This window comes from Lissotriton helveticus, chromosome 3_1 (genome assembly GCF_964261635.1).
Source record: "Lissotriton helveticus chromosome 3_1, aLisHel1.1, whole genome shotgun sequence".
NCBI classification, from domain to species: Eukaryota; Metazoa; Chordata; class Amphibia; order Caudata; family Salamandridae; genus Lissotriton; species Lissotriton helveticus.
This window is the reverse complement of record NC_136061.1, coordinates 188,123,808-188,146,498: the sequence shown is the minus strand read 5'-3', so window position 1 is coordinate 188,146,498 and position 22,691 is coordinate 188,123,808. Positions and strand designations below refer to the sequence as shown.

Below are 22,691 nucleotides of genomic sequence, written 5' to 3'. Positions count from 1 at the left end.
AAGACCCCCTGGGTAGGAGACTTTCGATATGCTGTTATTGCTGCCAGATGGACTTTAATAGAGGAATACTGTAAACCTGCTTTGGCCAAAGAAAGTAAGTATGGTAACAGTACCTGTTCCTGACCTCGAATTGGGTCATGTCCTTCAGCAGCACACCACATGAAAAAACGCTTCCACTTGAAAGCATACGTCTTTCTTGTAGAAGCTCTCCTTGCCTCTCGTAAAATGTGCATGCAGTCCTGCGAGAGGCCTAGATGTCCATACTGGACGAACTCAGGAACCATACTGCTAGCTTCAGGGACGGCAGGTTGGGATGGAACACCCTGCCGTTCTCTCTCGTCAGCAGATCCGGACAACACGGAAGCCTCCTGTGTGGCACTTTGGATAGATGCAGGAGATCCGGGTACCACCATTGGCGAGGCCAATCCGGAGCCACTAGAATCATGTCTGTCTGCGACTTGTACAGTTTCTTGATCACCAAGGGAATGAGTGGAATCGGAGGAAATGCGTAGAGTAATTTCTCTGACCAGTCTATCCATAGAGCATTCCCCTTGGACCCTCGTTGTGGGTACCTGGACGCGAAGACGCGGCATTTTGCGTTGTTGGCGCCTGCAAAGACATCGATTTCTGGAGACCCCCAGGACCGGAAGACATCTCTTATCACTTCGTCTTTTAAGACCCAGTCGTGCGCTTCTGCGAAGTGTCTGCTTAGGTCGTCCGCTTGGACGTTGAGGACACCGGGCAGATGGACAGCTGAAATTGTCATACCCCGAGCCAGAAGCCACTTCCAGATTGCTTGCGCTTCCAGCGACAGAGGTCTGGATCTCGTTCCGCCCTGCTTGTTCAGATAGTACATCGTTGTTGTATTGTCTGTCTGAACAAGCAGAGAGGCTGACGTGAGTGCTGGAAAGAAAGCCTTGAGAGCCAGATGAACCGCTCTGAGTTCCAACATGTTTATGTGATACAGTCTCTTTCTCTGACCACACTCCTTGAACTTGAAGGGGACCCAGATGGGCGCCCCATCCCTGCAGGGACGCATCTGTCACCAGCGATCGTCTGGGCATGTCCTCTTGAAAAGGCACTTCCACTATCAGATGACTCCGCTGCATCCACCATCGAATGGAGATCCGCACTGACAGAGGTAGCGACAGTTTGTCTTCCCAACGGTTTGAAAACTGGGACCACTGATCCTCCAGAGACCGTTGCAGAGGTCTCATGTGCAGTCTGGCGTTCGGAACGAGGAAAATGCAAGACGCCATGGATCCTAGCAGACAAGATCTGTCTGGCCGTTGGTCGAAGATTCTTTAGTAAGGTTTGACATTTGAGGAGAATAGAGGATAGTCTCTCCTCCGAAGGATACTATTTCTATTTAGGGAGTTTTGTAAAGCGCTTGATGACGCACAACGGCGTGTCTCCGCGCTAAGGAGAGAAATGTACTGGGATCTACTGAGCGGCCTACCTTACTGAGCGAATAGTATAGTTTTAAGCTTGGCTCTGAAAATTAGCTCAGATGGTTCTAATCGCAGTGCCATCGGTAGTTTGTTCCATCTGGAGGCTGCAAGGTACCTAAAGGACCTTCCACCCATCCGCACTCTAGACACCTTGGGAACAACCAGGAGTCCAGAGCCGGCGGATCTCAGAGTCCGGGACGGCTCATAAGACGTTAGTAGTCCCTGCAAAGGGAGAGGAGACCGCCCGTTGATGATCCGGTGGCACGTGCATAGTGCTTTGAATTCTACCCTACTTCTGACCGGGAGCCACTGCAGCGACCGGAGGGCAGCAGCGGAAGCGGCTCTTCTGGGTAGTTTAAGCACCAATCGTGCGGCGGCATTCTGCAGAACCTGTAGGCGGCTGAAATTCTTCTCCAAGGTCCCTAAATAGAGGAGATTGCCGTAGTCCATCTTTGATGTAACTAATGCATGCACCAAAGTTTGTCGGGCTTTTAAGGGTAAAAACTTCAGAGTCTTCCCAAGACTTTTAAGGGTCCCAAAACAGGATCCGACCACCTGGTTAATCTGGGGGCCAAAAGTGAGGTCAGCATCAAACCAGATGCCCAGGTTCTTAGCTTTCTGGCACGGGATGGGTGTTGGACCAAGGCAGGATGGCCACCATGCCGACGTCCACGCTGAATGGCATCCCCCCACGACCAGCACCTCGGTCTTGCCCCCGTTGAGCTTGAGACAATTGGCGGACATCCAGGCTGCAAGATCTTGCATGCAAGCTCTGAAGATGTCCGCTGAAAGACCGGGTGCACGCGACAGGGAGATAACCAACTGCGTGTCGTCGGCATACGATACTAGTCGGAGGCCGTAGCTCTCTACTAAGGTGGCGATCGGGGCAACAAAGATTAAAAAGTGTTGGACTCAGGGACGAACCCTGCGGCACTCCCTGGTCCAGAGAGATCCGTCCAGAGTAGTAATCACCCTGCCTCAATTGAAAACCTCGGCCAGTAAGAAATGAGTATATCCATTTCAACGCTGTCCCTCTCACCCCACCTTTGCTCAGACACTGTAGCAAGATGGAATGTGCTACAGTGTCGAACGCAGCACTGAGGTCTAATAGAATAAGAGCCATGGTTTGTCCCTCATCTGCACCATGCCTGAGGGACTCGGTAGCCCTGAGAAGGGCAGACTCCGTGGAATGACGGGGCCGAAACCCAAATTGGGTAGGGTGAAGGAGATTGCTTTCCTCCATATACTTCATTAGTTGTTTATTTACCACTTTCTCTGCTACCTTAGAAAAATAAGGCAGCAGCGATATGGGGCGTAAGTTGTCCAATTTCTTGAAGCTAATGTTCGGCTTTTTGCGGAGGGGGAGCACCACAGCCTGTTTCCACTCCTCGGGAATTAAACTGGATCAGAAGGAAACATCTAGCAAGTGCCTGATATAAGGTTCAAGGGTCTCCAAACTGTCACTTAGCCTTTTTGGTGATACGGCATCTCGGGGGGAGCCAGATTTAACTGACCTGCAAATTTTGACTAAATTTTCCGGTGAGGGGATAGTAAAATTAAGTAGCAAAGTACGCTTTTGCGTCCTTTGAATCTAGAAGTGCGCCCAGATAGTGTATCCTCTGTGTGGGGTTGAGGATAGACTTTTTGAAGTTCACGTGCAGGCCCAGCTTCCGCAGCTGATGTATGCAGAACGTGAGATGTTGTTGAAGCAGACTCGGGGACGCACTCTTTAGCAGCCAATCGTCTAGATAGGGATAGACGAAAATGTGTCTCTTCCTTAGGAAAGCCGCTACGACTGCCATGCACTTTGAGAAGGTGCGAGAAGCTGACTTTAGCCCGAAGGGCAAGACTGCGTACTGGTAATGACTGGTTTGTATGCAAAACCTTAGAAATTTCCAATGCTTTGGGGATGTGAAAATACGCATCCTGAAGATCTATGGAGCACATCCAGTCCCTTTGATGCAGAAGGGGAATTATTTGATGTAACGCCAGCATTCTGAACTTTTCTCGCCGAATGAATTGATTGAGGCGCCTGAGATCTAGTATGGGCCTGAACTCCTTGTTTGGACCTTTCTTTGGAACTAGAAAGTATCGGGAGTAAATGCCTTGTCGACGATGTGCCCTCGGGACCTCCTCGATGGCTTTCTTTAAGATGAATGCAGACACCTCCTGCTTCAAAAGATGAAGTCGATGGAACACAGACTTTAGAGGAGGAATGGAAGGTGGAGGAGACTTGAATCTGATTGCATATCCATTTTGCACAATATTCAGCACCCATTTGTCGTTTGTGATGTTTTTCCACTCGTCCAGACAAAAGCGAACACTTCCCCCCCCCCACCGGAGTGGGTAACGGGCTCAGGGGAAGAAAGCACTCACTGTTTTTGTTGCTGCTGCTTGTTTCCCGGTGCAGACTGTTTGGAAATGCCCCCTCTTCCTCTACCAGGACGACGCTGGGAGAACTGAGATCTTCCCTGATTCTGCTGTGACGACCATTGAGGGGTTTGAACCCTCTGCTGGCTCTGTCTCCGATCATAAGGACGGTATTTTTTCTTAAAGCTGTCCTTTCTCTTTTCAAGGCCAACAGCTCTCACAGTATCGAGCTCCGTCTTCATTCTTGACATCTCATCGTCAGCATGAGACCCAAAGAGTGATTTACCATTGAACGGCAAATTCAGAATTCGATGTTGAGCTTCAGGCTTAAGACCCGCAAGCCTTAGCCAAGCTGAGCGTCTTGCACAGATTCCATGGGCATAGCCATGTGTAGACAAGTCGGAAGCATCTGCAGCTGCGCTAATCACCTGGTTAGCCACTGGCCCACCTTCATAAAGGATTTCCAGAAAATCCTGCTGGTCTTTTGGAAGTTTTTCTGTAAAGCGAGACAAGGAATCCCAAAGAGAACGGTCATAGCAACCCAGTAAAGCGGAGGCGCTGGCAACCTTCATGTAGGAAGCAGAAGTGGCACACATTTTCTTTCCTACTGAGTCCATAGCTTTGCTGTCCTTATCAGGGGGCACAGAGGATGATGCCGCTCCTGTCTGATTCTTACGAGCCGCTGAAACGATGACTGAATCAGGAGGTGGCTCAGACCTCAGAAATAAAGGATCATTGTCCGGTGCTTTATATTTCTTTGCAATCCGTGAAGGAACTGCTCCTAAGGATGCCGGGGTTAAGAATTTGTGCTCCGCAGGTCCCAACAGACCCGGAACCAGAGGAAGTAAGGGCCTTGATGACAACTTCTGATGCATGGTCTCGAAAATGACCGTTGTCTTAGCAGTAGAGACCGGCATCTCGATATGCAGTTTCGCTGCACCACGACAGAGCACCTCATTAAAAGTAATTACGTCATCAATTGGTGAAATCCTACTCGGAGGAGTTGATGACAGCGTTGGAGAGTAGTCCCTCTTTGAATTTGTAGACCTTGTCGAAGATCTAGTATCGCGTCTTCTAGAAGAGTGATGACGAGAAGACTTAGGAGATGGTGAGGCTCGCCTCCTCTCCGATGGAGACTCTCGGTGGAGTACGCTCACGTCGTATTGCAGAGTGTACCACCCGTGCCAGAGGTGACCTCGATCTAGCAGACACCGGAGACTTGGAAGGAGACCTTGGAAGGTTAATTTTTCTTATCTTCCAGTCTCTGAGCTCACCCAGCCATCGCGGCGAGATGTTAGCCCCTGTAGGTGAAGGCGCTCTCGAAGGCTCTGGAGAGATTTGCACAATCCGCAACTCAGGTGAGCAAGAGGACCTCCCAGAAGAGCCAGAAACCTTAGACCGGTCTTTGGACACCGTTCTAGGCCTTTTTGCAGCAGGAGACGTCGACGACATCCTCTTAGACGTCGATTTTTCCGGCGGCGATCTCCTCGGCGGCGACTTCCTCGGCGGCGACTTCCTCGGCGGCGACCTCCTCGGCGGCGACCTCCTCGGCGGCGACCTCCTCCTCGGCGGCGACCTCCTCGGCGGCGACCTCCTCGGCGGCGATGTCCTCGGCGACGACCTCTTCGACGACGAATGCCTCTTCGGTGATGACGTCAGGCGTTTCGACGGCGATGATTCTCGGCGTCGTGTGCCTCGACGTCACATGACTGGGGCTCTTCGACGTCGAAACCTCTACTGCCCGGTTCGACGTCGACGTCATGGCACCTCTCGACGGCGACCTTGACTGATGTTTCGAGCCTCTCGACGGCGACCGTCGACGGCGATGAGATGACGTCGAGTCCCGTCCTCTTGTAGTCGTAGGCGAGCCAGACCGGGACCGCCTACGCTCATGTCGCTTCTCACCTTGCTTCGACGGCGAATTCTTCTTCGACGGCGAGGGATGCTTCGACGTCGACGTATGCCGCGACGGTGATTTCTATGCCGATTTTGAGCACACAGGTACCTTGGAAGAAGATCTGTCCCTCGAAGTTGAAGGGGACCGATGTTTTCTCTTCTCCCCTTTGTCCTTACGCTGAGAAGAAGGCTTCTTGGAGTGAACATCTTCTCTTCCACTCACAGTTTCTCCTCTGTCATACAGGGACTGAAGCCTGCTCTTCTCTCTCTCTCTCTCAAAGTTCTACCTGAAAGCTTGCTGCAGTGATAGCAAAGTTCTGGCTTGTGAGAAGAAGGTAGACAAGCTACACAGACCGAATGAGGGTCTGTCTTAGCCATTTTTTTACCACAGGCCGGACACTTCGCAAATAAGGCTGGCATTGTGACTGGAAAAATAGCCAAAAAACAGTAAAAAATTGTTGGATTAGTCAGATAATGACTAAAGACGTCGAGTAAAGACGAAAAAATTAAAGAAATACCAGAAGAAAGTGAAAATATATCACCAACTGGCGAGCTCAATGCTAGAGGATCCTCACAGAAGGAGCCGGAAAAAAGAACTGACCTAACTGTCACCTGTGGTGCATGATGGGAGCCTGGAGGCTCACAGAGGTCTTAAAGGCACGGCGCCAGATTTTTCTGTTACAATGCAGCCTATCTAGGCTAAAGCTGCCTCTATGATCCTGCCTGTTTTTACCTTTGAAAATAAAGGTTTTGTGTTTCAAAGAAAACCTAGGCAGTGTTCTTCTTTACATTAGCATATAATGTGTTTTATATGTCTTTATTTAGCAAATGTAAAGATTTTACAGGCTATTATGGCAGTTTTCTGAGCCTAGTTTTGTTATTTTGGGCTGTATATATATATATATATATATATATATATATATATATATATATATATATATATATATATATATATATATATATGCATATTATTGGCTATTGCTCCGGCGTCCCGCACGTGGGCGGGACTATCCGGGGTCCCGCACGTGGGCGGGACTATTCAGTGCTTATGACTATTGATGAGTATCCCCTGGAAGAGAACTAGTGAATAGAATGGCAAGCCCAACCCCACACCAAAGCGGCGGTGGAGAAACGAGAAATAACCACTATTGTGCAAACAGATTTCGCAGCGAAGCCTGCCCAACCTGAGCGTCTGCCCTGGCATCATTGTCCAGGCAGTAATGCTTAGCTAAGGTATGGACCGACTTCCAAGTGGCCGCCTTGCAGATTTCTGCAATTGGAACATTACGGAGCAAAGCCGTTGTGGCAGCTTTGCCCCTGGTGGAATGAGCCTTAGGTTTACCCCCTAAGGTCTTATTAGCCTTTTGGTAACACAATTGTATGCAGGACACAATCCACCTAGAGATGGCCTGTTTAGAGGTAGCAAGACCCGACCTGACTGATCCATAATTGATAAACAATTGGTCTGACCTACGAATATCTTTGGTCTTATCCAGATAAAATTGCAACACCCTCCTAACATCCAGGGAATGCAAATACTTTTCCGCTGGAGATGAAGGATTCTGAAAAAACGTAGGCAAAGTTATAGTCTGGTTGACATGAAAATCAGAAATAACCTTGGGAAGAAATTTCGGGTGAGTACGCTTAACAACCTTCGCAGCATGAAATACAGTATAAGGTTCTTGGCAACACAACGCCTGAATTTCACTCACCCTGCGGGCCGATGTAATAGCCAAGAGGAACGCCGCATTCCAGGACAGGTGCTGCAACAAAGCCTTATGAATAGGTTCAAAAGGCTCCTTCATCAACCTGGACAGCACCACATTCAGTTCCCATGAAGGTGAAGGAAGCCCGACAGGAGGGAATACTTTCTTCAAGCCTTCCAAAAAATCTTTGATCACAGGGATCTGGAAGAAGGAAGTCTGTGAAGGGCATTTCCTGTAGGCAGTAAATGCAGCGAGATGAACCTTAATGAAATGAAAATTAAAGCCAGACTGCGCCAAATACAGAAGGTAAGGAAGGATGACGTCTTCCTTGCACGTCGTCGGGTCATAGTTCTTGGACTTGCACCAGATACAGAACCTCTTCCACTTGTAAGCATAGGAAGTCCAAGTGGAAGGCCTCTTAGCCTCCTTCAGTATAGCCATGCAATGTTCAGGAAGATTCAAATGGCCATATTGCACTATATCAGGAGCCATGCCGCGAAACTCAAAGACGAGAGGTTGGGGTGCAACATCAGCCCCCCGAACTTCGTGAGATGATCCGGCCTGCACGGCAACCGTATGTGAGGAAGGAGAGACTAGTGAAGCAGGTCCGTGAACCACCACTGCCTGGGCCATTCCGGGGCAATCAGGATCATCCGCACCCTGGACTGGGACAGCTTGATGAGCACTGCCGGAATCAGGGGAATGGGTGGAAAAGCGTACAGAAAGCTGTTCGGCCAGTCGATCCATAGAGCATTCCCCAGCGTCCCTTGCTGGTAGTACCTGGAGGCGAAGTCTCGGCATTTGCTGTTTTCGACGGTGGAAAACAGATGTCTGGAGTCCGCCACCTTGCGAAGACTTCTCCTAGTACTTCGTTTTTTATGACCCATTCGTGGTTTTCCTAAATCAGTCTGCTCAGTGCGTTCGCCTGAACATTCTGCACACCTGGTAGATGGGTAGCCGTTATCGTCAGTCCTCTTGCCAGAAGCGATCGCCAGATCGCCTGCGCCTCCTGCGACAGAGTGTGTGATCTCGAGCCCCCCTGCTTGTTGAGGTAATACATCGTGGTCGTATTGTCCGTCTGTACAAGCAGAGAGTTGGTCTGGAAGGACGGATGAAAGGCCTTCAGTGCCAAGTGAACAGCTCTGAGTTCCAGGAAGTTGATGCGATACGTGGACTCTGGGGGGGACCACGTTCCTTGAATCTTTAAGTCTCCGGAATGCGCTCCCCAGCCCTGGAGAGACGCATCCGTCACGATAGTCTGAGTGGGAATGTCCTTGTGGAAGGGAACCCCTCTGAGGAGATTCTCCGCTGAGCACCACCACTTCAGAGACTGAAGAGCATGAGGAGACAGTCGTATCTTGTCGTCCCAAGACCCTTTCCTCTGATCCCACTGATCCTCCAAGCACTCCTGCAACGGTCTCATGTGCAGTCGTGTGTGTGGCGTTGGGAAGATACAATAGGCCATCGATCCCAGTAGAGAAGACACCGTCCTCACTGTTGTAGATGGAGTGGTCATAAGAGCCTGAGCCTTCCGAAGGAGAGATAACCTTCGCTCCTCCGAAGGAGACACGCTTGCTGACAGCGTATTGATGGTGGCTCCCAAGTAATGAATGCACTGGACCGGAGTCGGGACAGACTTGGACATGTTGATGTGCAACCCCAGCTTGTTCAAGAGAACGCACGTCTTCTGGAAATGCGCCTGAGCTTCCGAGAAGGAGGAGGCCTTGATCAACCAATCGTCCAGGTACGGGTAGACAAACACCTTGGTCTTCCTTAGGTGTGCTGCTACCACTGCCATGCACTTCGAGAATGTTCTGGGCGCAGACTTCAGCCCGAATTATTATTATTATTATTATTATTATTATTATATTTAAGTTTATAAAGCGCTCAGCTACCCGTAGGTTTCCCGGCGCTAAAAACCAAATGAGGCGGGAGGGTCAGAACGGAAGGCTGTTACATGTTAAATAACCAAGTTTTTACTTGTCTGCGAAACTTAAGGTAGCAGGGTTCAGTTCGCAGCCGGAGAGGAAGGGAATTTAAGAGTGAGGGGGCCAGCCAGGCGAAAGAGCGGCCACCCATTCTGGATCTTTTAATTCTGGGAACCGAGAACAAGTGCTGATTAGATGATCGCAGAGTACCGAGGGGACAGTAGTGCTGTACCAAGGAGTTGAGATAGGGTGGGGCCAGGCCAGCATTTATTCTATGCATGAAGCAAAGGGCCTTAAATTTAGTACGGTTTTCAATGCAGAGCCAGTGCAGAGTGCGTAGAGAATTGGAGGTATGGGATGTATTGGGGGAGTTTACAGAGCAGTCGCGCTGCCATATTCTGGACAGTTTGTAATTTGCAAATCACCTCTTTGCAGGCTCCCAGGAGAAGAATGTTCCCATAGTCCAGTCTAGAGGTGATTAAGGCCTGGACCACGGTTTTCTGAGTATCCTGGGGGAGCATCCAGATCTTACGCAACCACTTAATGATAGTGATACAAGTGGAAGAAGTTTTAACCACGTGGTTCTTCATGGCAGCACCGCGTACTGATAATGGTTGGTGCCGACTTGAAATCGCAGGAACTTCCTGTGTTTGTGTGCAATGGGCACATGGAAGTACGCATCCTATAGGTCTATTGCACATAGCCAGTCTCCTTGTTGCAACGGAGGATAAATCTGATGCAACGACAGCATGCAAAATTTTCTCTGCGAATCCACTTGTTTGCCTGTCGCAAGTCCAGAATGGGCCTGAACTCGTTCTTGTCCTTCCTACGAACCAGGAAGAACCGGGAGTACAGACCTCTTCCTCTTTGAGACAGAGGTACGTGTATCACCCTTTTCCTTAACAGGATATTGGCCTCCGCCTGGCGTTCGCGCAGCTGACACTGCAAGTAGACCGGAGGAATCGATGGAGGCGGGCTGGTGAACCGAAGACTTTATCCATTGCAAACAATATTCGGCACCCACTTGTCCGGAGTAATTTTTCTCCACTCTGCCAGAAAAAATGTAACGCTTCCCCCCACCGGAGCGGGTAACGGATGAAGGGGAAGTAACCACTCAGGGTCGAGACCCGGCCGGGCCCTTGTTCGCTGTAGAAGACTGCTGTCCACCTCTACCCTTCTGGCGCTTCTGGAAGGGTCTCCGGAACTGCTGCTGTTGTTGCTGCTGCTGTCCCGAAGCCTGCCCTCGTCCTCTTCCCTGTGCACCAAACAGTCTCTGGAACGGACGGTAGGCTTTCTTTTCTTTGGGCTTCTCCAAGCCCACAGCCGTCAGGGTCTCTGCCTCTGCCTTCATGCGGGCCATCTCATCATCGGCATGCTTCCCGAACAGGGATTCCCTCGAGAAGGGCAGATTGGCGACCCGCTGCTGGGCCTCCGGCTTGAGTGATGTGAGCCTGAGCCAAGCATGGTTAATCCCATGACCGTACCCATGGACAGCCAAAAGAGAAACATCTGCAGCCACGCTGATGACCTGGTTTGAAACCAGCATCCCCTCTTGGAGTATCTCCTGGAAGTCCTCCCTCTTGTCTCGTGGTAGGAGTTCCGTGAATTGTTGCAAGGATTCCCACAGGGCACGGTCATACCGCCCTAGCAATGCCGCATCGCTGGACGCCTTCATGGCTGTGGATGAAGTCCCACAAGCCTTCCTACCAGCCGAGTCGATCCATTGGCTCTCCTTATCGGGCGGTATGGTTGAGGACGGGAAGGTAGAATGTAACTTCTTGGCCGCTGTCACTATAACGGAGTCAGGTACCGGGTCTATCCGCAGGAAAGCCGGGTCCGAATCCGGGGCCCTGTACTTCTTCAGAAGTCGGGAGGTTAGTGGCCTTCACCACCGCTGGCGTGAGGAACAGCTCCTCCGCAGGCTCTACCAAAATGGGCACTAGTGGCAGTAGAGGGCGAGACAAATGCTTCTTGTGAAGCGACTCAAATATCACGGACGTCGTGGGTGTTGGAGCAGTCACCGTGATTCCCAATTGCGCCACCCCCCTCAGGAGAACATCCTGGAACGTGCTGATGTCGTCCACCGGAGACACTCTTGTCCCCGGGGATTCCGACAAGGTCAGAGAATAGGTTCTGGTGCTGGAGGAGTCCGTGCGGGACCTAGATTCCCGCCTCCTATGGCGACATCTTGACCTGGTGGAGGATCTACGTTGACTCCTCGATCTCCCTCTCCGTCCGGAGCGTGATCGTGACTTCCTCGGCTTTGGTCGATCCGCCGGTTCTACCGGGGCGGGCGACTTCGGCTTGGCGGGGCCTTTGGCTTAGGAGTCCCCTTGGGAGGGGTCGGAAGCCTGGGCAGCGAGGCTGACCTCGGAGGGACAGGGGGCGGCTTGTCTGCCGGTAGCTGAGGTCGAGGCATAGTGTGAGGCAGTGGTGGTAGAGGAGGAGCAGTAGAGTCCCTCGCAGGGAGTCCCCTCGGTAATGGAGGCGGGCGTGTAACCGGCCTCTGTGACTGCCACCAAACCCGGTGATCCGCCTTCCTTTCCAGCCTGGGACGTAGGAGAACCTCCCATGGCGCCAGATCTTCTCTGTCTCTTCGGCGTCGAAGAACGGCGACCTCCGGCGCCTAGACGTCGAGGATCCCCTCGACGACGATCTTCTCCTTTTCGCCGACGGCAAAGTCGCCCAGACGGCGAGCGCCGACGCCGGGCCTTTCGACGTCGATGTCGACTCAGACGACGACGAAATCGTCACAGGAGACTTCGACGGCGGTCTGTTCAGTTCCTTAGACGTCGCTTCGACCCAGAGCCCTGGGGAGACGGTAAACAGACTGTAGTCATCCCTCTCGACGTCGTAGTCGGTGCAATCGACCCAGACGGAGAATGGTGACGCTTGCTGGTCTTCCTGCCCCTGGGGAGCCCCCCAGAGGCCTCAGCACAGGCAGAGGAAGCCCCTCCAGACCCACCTTGCGCCTTCAGCCTTCTTTCCACAAGGCCCTGAAGACTGATCTTTCTGTCCTTCAGGGTCCTGCCAGAGAAGCCCTGACAAATCACACTCCTCTGGGACACGGGAAGAGGGAAAGCAGAGGATACACACCTCATGGGGATCGGATTTGGCCTTCTTCCTGGAGCACTCCGGGCATTTGTCAAATAATGCAGGCATATATGACATCAAAAGAGTGCAAAAAAACAAGAAGAAAGGCACCAAAGTACTTAGAAAGCACTCAACTTGACAAAAAAGTGAACAAAATCACCAATAAACCCTTGAAAAGGGAGAGCTCAATGTTCCAGGGTCCTGCTTGCAGGAGCCGGAAAAAAGAACTGAAAGTAAAAGGGACCTGCAGTACATTCTGGGATACTGTGAAGTTCTGGAAAGTTCTCTTTAAGGCACAGTATCCTGTTCTGAGCCACATAATGGCGGCCTATGGGGCTTGTCTGTCCAGGTCTTCCTCTCTATCATTCCAGAGGGGTTTTTTGCTGTTGAGCCAAGGGAAATCTGGACAGGCTTTGCGGTTTGTGGATTTTTTGGTGGAATTTCTAGTTGAAGTACTGGACAGTGTAGCCTGTTTTATAGGCTGCATTATCGGTCTTTAATTCTCTCTTAAGTGTCTGTGCAGTTCTGCATTTTTCGACACAGATTATTTTTGATTGCTCCGGGGTTCACGCACATGGGCGGGACTATTCACTAGATTATGACTATACACAGATTCCCCTACTAAAAGTCCACATTTGTAAAGCGCACAATCACCCGTAAGGGTCTCTAGGCGCTGGGGGGCCGTCGGGAAGATTAAGCGAGCTATTGCCCAGAGTCACATGGTGCTGGGCTAACCTGCCGCCGGAGCCGGGGATCGAACCGTGGTCCCCAGATTCCAGCGTCAGTCGCCCTGGCCGCGGCGCCACAGAAGGCGTAGTTGTCTTCCTCGGAGCCGAGCTCGAAGTCTGGCTTTAAGAGGGAGCGCTTGGTTTCGACTGGGCCCCTTGGGCGGAGTGCTGACCTTCGCCTTTGGCTTGGGCAGTGTATAAGGTGCAGGGGAAATAATAGCCTCATCTCTCAGAACGTGAGGGGTATTGAGGAAAAGGTTAGACATGTTTCATAGTCTTTTCCTTGTTTTCTGCCATATTACTGCCTTAATAGGGTCAGAGAAATGAAGTATGATCTTGGATGATCCAAAAAAGTAAAATCTGAAGAAACTGAGCAGAGCTCAGGGAGACTCCCTTCACACACGACGTGCGGTGAAAATCTGAGGAGAACTGGCTCTGCAGAGAGGGTTCTAGAAGGTGCTGATAGCGGATTGGTTGTGACCAAAGGTTTGGTTCTTTTAGCATATTTATGTAGATATTTCAAAAAGGGGGTGGTGATGGACAGAGTATCTGAGTTAATCAGAACACTCCTACCCAGTTAACAGATCAGGGCTTGATCCATTACCGTTTTTTAGCTCACTGCACCATCCCAGTTCAGAACCTGGCTATATGCAAATGAGTCTGTCCCTGGCCCAGTGCATCATGGGAACAGGGCAGACCAAACTACCAAGCCAATTCTTCACTGGAAAGGAAACGAGCTTCCGGGGACCGGTTTCTGGCATTACAGCCGTCTTCGGCCCGGCTTGCTTGAATCCTGATGGTGCAGTGAGCAAGGGACTCATGTCTGAGCATACCCTTCCACACTTGGCCACACGTGGCCATCGGGATTCAAGCAAGCCGGGCCGACGACGGCTGAAATGCCAGAAACCGGTCCCCGGAAGCTTGTTTCCTTCCCAGTGTAAGAATTGGCTTGGTAGTTTGGTTTGCCCTGTTCCCATCATGCACTGGGACAGGAACAGACTAATTTGCATATAGCCAGGTTCTGAACTGGGATGGTGCAGTAAGCTAAAAAACGGTGTTGGATCTAGCCCTGATCTCTTGACTGGGTGAGAGTATTCTGCTTAATTCAGAAACTCTGTCCATCACCACCTCTTGTTGTTAAATATTTATGTAGATAGGCTACTAAGATCTAGGCCTCAGGCCTTTTCTTTTGGACCTACTACTGTTATTTACCTTTGGCACTGCTTTTTTATTTACCGTGGGACTCCCGCCTCGGCGACGGGGAAGGATTCAGGCATGTGAATCTATGAAAGATACCCCAATATTGGATAAGTGGAACAAATTGAGGGAAGGACAAAATGTGCTTTTTTAGGGGAAATGTGACTGGCCATTCAACAACGAAATTGGGAGAAAATTTGTGGGGGACAGTTCTCAACAAAAAGAGGAAGAAGCAGAGGACACACTCGCTCAAGGATAAACCGACAAATGACTGGACCAAGGTCCTTCAGTGTCCCAATGAAATAGCCATAAGGGCGTGCTTTCGATTGGCTCCACTTCACATCCTCCACAGGTCATATGCCTCGAGAATGTCGCAGGTCTGTATTAAAGGTAGGGGCTTCGATGTATGTGCCAGGGGATGTGGCGAGAGGGGGTTCTTTCATATATTGTGGTCCTGCCCAAGTATTCAGAAGTATTGGAAGGGCGTCACCCGTGTGATGGAGGATGTGCTGGGTTCACGGGACCCGCTAGAGTCCAGATGGCATATCCTCGGCGTCACAGGAGAGATCACGTGCCCAGTAATCCTAGCTGAGGGTGCGGTGGGAGAAACGCCAAGAGGAACATTGCACACGAATGGGGGGCTGCAGAGCCACCGGCGGTGGTTGCATGGCCCTGCGAAATGGACTGGTGTCAATGCAGAATAGGTGGTGTATCAAAGCCGTGGATGCCCCCCGCAAACGGGAGAAAATATGGGGCCGTGGACATTGTACAGGGGTCCGTGATGGGTGTCATGAATGGCAAGGAATGGGTTTGCCGGGAGGGTTTAGGGATGTATTCTAGAGGGTAGCGTGCGGCATTGCCTACACAAACTGTATTCTGCGTTCTATAATGCCTGGCATTTGCCATGTCTTTTACATGCTTTGTATTGATATATTGAGATTTGCTTGTATCTGAAGCTTGCTTTTGTCTTAATAAAACGACTTAAAAAAAGAAAAGAATAAGCAGACAAGATGCGACAAACGAATCAACAGATACCAAAAAAGTCGGGACAAGGAGTATGAAACTAAAGAGGTCTTCGAGCATTCCTCACAGAACTTTAGGTGATTAACTGATCACAAAACCCTCTAATAAAGAAATTAAACTATTAAAACGTGGTTTCAAATTTTGCCCCACAAACTTGATGGATCTAGCACAAACCAGGATCGATCTCTACAAATATATTCGCAAATTAAAACTTGCAAAAATTCTCAGAAAATTCAAAGATGGCTGAATACACAAAGAAAGTCAAAAACATACAATGGACTTAACAGCAAAGGACTCAAGTGATTTTTTTTAACACTTGTTGAGTTGGAAAAAGACACAGAAGCACAGACCACAAATTTGGACATGTTCTGCCCACAATTGGGTGTCGGCACAAGCGGCAAGAAAGTAAAATTTCACTATCTGCAATTACCGCCTGTAAATAAAATTGACATCTTCAATGAGGCAGTAATCAAAGACCTATATCGAATGAAAAAGACAAAATATACAGATAATTTAACATTCAAACAACGTGGGGTCTTAGTGGATCTCAAAAAAGACGATAGCATTGAAAACAAAATGGCTAACAAGGGTGGAAACAGTCATGGATAAGGATTTCTACATGAGAAGTCCACACAGAGTTGAGGAACACGGAAAATTATGAGAAACTGAAAGAATAAAACACCAAAATATAAGAGAACTATACAACAAACTTTCAGAATGGATGAATTATAACCTACTAGATGATGATGATGAACTCAAATATCAGACTATGGAACACCCAATAACAGCACTGATATTTCTTGCCTAAAATTCACAAGCATCTGACTAGACCACCAGGGAGACCAATCATCTCTGCAAAAGGAACTCTGTTGGAACCTATTGCCAACTATGTGGATGAGTATTTGTTACCGTACGAACAAAATCTATCATATTTGAAGGATACGAGTGACCTTTTGTGAATTCTATGAGAAATACCTTGGCTTGATACATACTAGTCACAATGGATGTGATCTCATTGTACACCAACATTGAGAATGATATCGGATTGACAGCGTGCGAATACTTTATACGGGAACGCAATATCCAATATGCCCATCACAACAACATGGTTCTAGAAATCATTTTATTATGTCTGACCCAAAACTGATTTTTGTTTGGGGAAGAACTATACCGTCAAGTTAAAGGAACCGCTATGGGTTTTTCTTTTAGCCCAAGCTAAGCATATCTGACAATGGGATGGTGGGAACAAAAACTGGCATGGCATACCAACGACAAATATGTGAACAAAACCATAATGTGGTTGAGGTACATTGACTACCTCTTCATCATTTGGGTTGGCTCTGGTGAGGAATTTGATGGGAATTACAAAATTCTCAACAGCACAAGAGCTGTAATTTTCTTGGAAAGGGAAATCTATATCCATGACGAACTATATACCATGTTGCATCGATAAGCAACAGAAACTAATGCAAACCTCCATACAGGGAGTTTCCATCAACCAGATGTTCCCATGAGGCACAGGGTCAAGGCTGATTTGCATATGGCCATGTCTGCACTGGGGTGGTGTGGAATGCAAAAAAACGACTGATTTAGGCCCAGATCTCTGTACTGGGGTGAATGTATGACATTGTTGTGCATTCTGTCCATCAACTGTTTTTGCATTTGTCCCCCCGAGTGGGATGGGTATGCTCAGACGTGAGTCCCATGCTCTCCACACCACTGGAGTCAAGCTATCCTGGCTGATAGCCAGAAACCGGTCCTAGGATGCTTGATTCCGGTCCAGGAAAGCCATGGCTTGGCAGTTCGGGCTGGACTGTTCCCATGAGGCACCGGGTCAAGGCTGATTTGCATATGGCCATGTCTGATCTGGGGTGGTGTGGAGTGCAAAAAAAGGATGGATTTAGGCCCAGATCTCTGTACTGGGGTGAATGTATGATATTGTTCTGCATACTGCCCATGGCCATATGCAAATCAGTCTGACCCTGTGCCTCAGGGGAACAGTCCAGCCCGAACTGCCAAGCCATGTCTTCCCTGGACCGGAAACCAGCATCCTGGGACCGATTTCTGGCCAATCAGCAGTCATGCGGCACAGGGTCAGACTGATTTGCATAAACTGTCTGAACTGGGGTGGCGGAGTGCGCCAAAGAATGATGGATTAAACCCAGATCAGGTACCTGAAGGGGTGGGGAGGGGGAGGGTGCTTGCAATGTTCAACACTCCGTCCATCATCCCCTTTGGTTTTGCTTTGTTTGCCTTAAGTTGGCTGGGTATGCCCAGACGTCGGTCCCTTGCTCACTTTGCCACTGGATTCAAGCTAGCCTGGCTGATTAGCCAGAAACCGGTCCCAGGATGCTTGTTTCTGGTCCAGGGAAGACCAGGCTTGGCAGTACGGGCTGGACTGTTCCAATGAGGCAAAGGGTCAGACTGATTTGCATATGGCCATGTCTGTACTGGGGTGGCGGAGTGAGCTAAAGAATGATGGATTAAACCCAGATCAGTTGACTGGGGGGTGAGTGCTTGCAATGTTCAACACTCCCTCCATCATCCCTTTTGGTTATGCATAGTATATACAGAGCCACACTGCCTGCCTCTGAAGAGGACCTGAACTCCTGATAACAGCATTTGTGTCCACCAAGAAAACACCAGGGACTCTGGTGCCCTCGGGATCTGTGATCCTTGACAACACTGCACCAGACACCTCCCGCATGTGTCTAGGTGGAGTTTGCCCCACAAGTGTACAGGGCTCAATGTAAACTCAAAGTGCTTTATTTATGGTAGTGTGGGCGAGCAGTCTTAGGCATAACAGAGGAGTGTAAGACATTGGTTATGCACACAGTGACCAATAATTGACACAGGATTCAAAAAGGAGATCCACAATAAAATTTTAGAAACATAAGCTTCTTTTAGGTTTTATTTTAAGGCCAAAATTGTACCTTGACTGCATTGTTTACCCACCAAATTGAATCTTCAATACCTTCGTGAGAGATATTCAGGTAATAGACTTCCTAAAATGAAAGGAATTAATAGTCCAATCTTTTGTGATAACCTAGCCCATCACCTTCAATAAAAAAGTCAAATCTACAATTTTACTTCATCCACACCTAGTGATCTCAGCAACACCTCTAGGATTGTACACTGCCTATGAAATAAATCAGACATTAAACAATCCTCTCTCAAGTAAGCCTTATTGAATTTACTATCACCACAGAAGTGCTTCAGCTCATCCAGTCTACTAAACCAGGATCTCCTAATGATCCTTGCCCTCCCTTCATTCTAAAGCGGATTCCTGTACCCGTAGCTCTACTTTTGACCATTATCTTTAACAACTGTGTGGAAGACCTCCATACTTCAACTTCTCAAAAAACCCAACTTGGACCCGGAAAACCCAGCCAACGACAGCCGCATTTCAAGACTGTCTTTTCCTGCGAAGATGGTTGAAAAAATTATGAACACTCAATCGACTCAAATAATCTAATCCAACCACATATTGGATCCAAGTCAATTTGGATTTCGAGCTGGACACCGCACTGACCAAAGCCACTGATTATTATTATTAAATTATTAAATGACATTTATAGAGCGCACTGACACCATGAGTTCCCTGGCGCTGTAGGACAGAGGAGAGATGCAGGCTGGGAGATTGCAGGAATTAGCAGGGTGGGGGGGAAGAGGAAGGTTTTGAGCTGCTTACTGAAATGAAGGAGGGAGCTGCTAGATTTAATGGTCAGAGGGAGGGGATTCCAGAACTTTGGGGCCAGGAGGGCAAACCTTCGTCCACCGAATTTATTGGTTCTGGTTTTGGGCACGACAAGTTTGTGAAGGTGGGAAGAGCGTAGGTTGCGAGTAGGGCGATAAGGATGGAGGAGTGAGGTTATGAAGGCGGGGCTGGTGCCATGAAGGGCTCCGAACGTGAGGCAGCCCACCTTGAAGGCCACTCTCTGCTCTATAGGCAGCCAGTGCAGTTTGTGCAGCAGTGGTTTGGCCGATTGCCATTTGGGGGATTTGTAAATGAGGCGGGCTGCTTGGTTCTGGACTACCTGTAGGCGGTAAAGGAATGATTTGGGAAGGCCGTGATAGAGGGAGTTAGAGAAATCCAGGCGGGAGAGCACTAGAGAGACGATCACTTGGATTAGAGCAGCAGGGGGGAGTAAGTGGCTGATTTTGCGGATCTTGCGGAGTTGGAAGAACAGGATGAAACCAGAGAGCCGACTTGGGATCGGAGGGAGAGTTCGGCGTCGATGGTCACGCCGAGGCTCTTTACAGTGTTTGCGGGGGTTGGTGGGGTGCCCAGTTCTGTGGGCCAGAAGTGGGCCCCCCAGACAGTAGGGCTGGAGCCCGGAAGAAGGAGCTCTGTTTTCCCAGGGTTCAATTTTAAATGGTTGGCGTTCATCCATTCCTGTATGTGGACCATGGCGGAGTGGAAATTGTCTACCGCGTACTGGGAGTTGAGGGGGAAGATGATCTGCAGATCGTCGGCATAGTTATATACTGTGATGTCCCAGTTATGTAGTGAGTGAAGTAGGGGCCGGAGGTAAAGGTTAAACAATTGGGGTGACAGGGAAGAGCCCTGGGGGACACCACATGTCGTGAGGGTTTTGGGCGCTGTGTAGGGGCCCTGCCGAACGGCCTGTGATCTTCCGGACAAGAATGATTGTATCCAGCTAAGGGCAAGGCCTTGGATGCCGGCCTGTTCGACACGGTGGAGCAGGATGTTGTGGTCCACCGTGTCGAACGCAGCCGATAGATCCAGGAGTATAAGGGCCTGGGGGATCCCTGCGCAGGCGTTCCCCCTCAGCGAGTCAAGGGCAGCCAAGATGACAGCCTCCGTAGAAAAGGTAGGCCGGAAGCCCGCCTGGTTGAGATTGATGAGTTCAGGAACACCTTGGATGAGGGAGGCACAACAGCTCTCACCCTTCTTATCAGCGGCCTACGATATGGTGGATCATTACACACTGATCCACCCCCTCAAACATCTGGGAAATAATAACAAAGCTCTTGCACCTTCGGGATCATTTGTGACAGGCATCGAACACTCCATGATGCTGGATAGTTTTACATCCAAACAGTTCTCCCTTCCTTGTGGGGCCCCACAGATACTCTCCAATTCCCTTACTCTTCAACATACACGTCACTGAATTAGCCTCCCTCATTAGGTCCTTTAGATTTTCATCCACTTCCTACACAAATTGTGCTGTCAGCCTCTAACAATGTTAACCACACAAGCCTCCAACTTCATAACAGTATGAGAACACTTGGCAGCTGGATGGGCTAACATTGCCTTAAACTAAATTCGGATATATCAGAGGTCACCCTCTTTGTAAATAACCCACAATTCTGGACCCCACCTGCTGGCCTTCAGAAAAAGAAGCACTCTTATCATTGGGTTTTAATTTACTAGTCAATTGTAACAGATCAGATTACATTTAGCTTGCTTCTAAAGCGTTTTAACAAAAATGCACTTGCGTCATTGAAAAACAAGGTCCCCAATGCTATTTTTGTAGACAAACTACTCCGGTAAAGGGGATACAAAAGTTACTTCACCAGAATACCTTTGCTTCTTCTATCAGTCTCTTCTCATCATCCACCTCTTCTGCCTTGACAGCAGAATCGTCAGACTGTGGCTTCTTCTTCTTCTGTTTTGGTGCCATAAAACCCTGAAGGAACTTCTTCACAACACTTGCCTGGAGCGAAATCACACAGTCTCCAAAATCTTTCAGGTTGTCTAGATTCCGGACCTACCATGAAAAATGCAACAATCAATCCTGGCAGCATGTGAAGTGATTAAATAGGTGGAAAGAAAAAACACAGAAAACATGAATTCCATTTTACTCCTTAAAGCACTTTAAACAAGCATTTGCAATGCAATAGGTCTCGCATTAGGAAAGTTTAGATATTGGTATTGTAAATGACAAATTTTTTATTTATGTGTTGGTTTTGAAAATAGCGAAATTAATAGCTTGGTCATTTACAATGCCAATAGTTTTAACTTTTGCAAATGTGACACCTATAGCATTTGTAATGCAATATGTATTGTATTTACGTGACTTAGATGTATTGATATTACAAATAACAATGGCTTTTAATTTTTTTTATAATTTATACTTAAATAAAAGTTATTGTAATTTATAATGGCAATTGCTTAAAACTTTTGTAAATAACTTTTGTGAAGATTATGTTCAGTGTCAAGTCAAAAGTAAGTTTATTATGACCATAGTCTTTAAACATGTGCAAAACGCAATATCACAAGCTTAAAATTCACATAAGAACGCTAAAACATTCTAAAATTGTTCCAATTTTGATTAAAAACTCTTGCATACCCTTATACTTGTACCAGCGCCAATAAAATTGCATTTAAACTAAAACTTGGCATTTACACTTAAGATCTATTCATTTCCCTTATTTGAGAATAGTTTCATCATTTAGAAATCATTTAAAATTCATACAGTCCTGCACCTTATTCCTGGTTTCTTAAATCATTCAATACTACTTTTATGTATTTCCCAAGTGCAATTGCAAAATCGATGGAGGGAAGTTCAGTTAATAAGACCACTGCCTGCGCCCTGGTCTCTATCGTATTTTAGAAACACAGGGCGCAGCCACCGTTTCCGCTGTTCCAGTAGAGTCAAGCAATCCAGTAGGATATGTAACTGGTCTCCTTTGCCTCCCAGATTACACCTGCAACACCCTTTCTGGTCTAACATTTTCAGTTTCAGATCTTTATTTGTTAACCATGGGTTAATTCTGATCCGCAGCCTTAATATCTCCTGCCTAAAGCCGCGGTTAGGCAGGGTGTCTAGGTAAGGGAACCAATTTTCATTTTCCCAAGCGCTTATGTGTGTTACTGATTTCTTTTTCGCTAGATATCCCATATCAATCAATCCTGATGTTTCCTTCCCCTTAAGTTTCAGCTCACTCCTAGTACAAAGTACTTGATGCGGTTCCTGGCTCACCTCTACCTTTAGCCTTTTACAGATTTGGGTCAGTCTTTCCCTACATGCTTTTGCCCACTTTAGCTCACTCTTTTGAATTTCATTCTTGCACCATTGTGCTACTTTTTGCCCGTCTGGGTCTTCAAGACGTTTCCAAAGTCTAATTATTGCCATTTGTATGTGTATCTCCCAGGACTTCGTGCCTATTTCTCTCCTTATGGCTTGTACCATAGATGATTGTGGGAGAGAAAGGAGACCTTTGAGGCATTTCCCCTCCACCAGGTCCCAGGCTCCCTTACCGCTCAAATAAAGGACCTCAGCTCCATACAGGACCTGGGGGGGATCATTGCCTCAAAGGCTCTTAACATTG

General features: G+C 48.5%; 1 protein-coding gene across 1 annotated transcript in view; it reads right to left on the bottom strand.

Annotated features, from left to right (window-relative positions):
- Nucleotides 1–22,691, bottom strand: part of BAZ1B (bromodomain adjacent to zinc finger domain 1B) — a 291,291-nt gene that overhangs the window by 169,246 nt on the left and 99,354 nt on the right. The window contains exon 15 of the mRNA XM_078680650.1: nt 20,942–21,127. Coding sequence (XP_078536776.1) covers nt 20,942–21,127 — 186 coding nt within the window. The remainder of the gene's footprint in view (nt 1–20,941; nt 21,128–22,691) is intronic.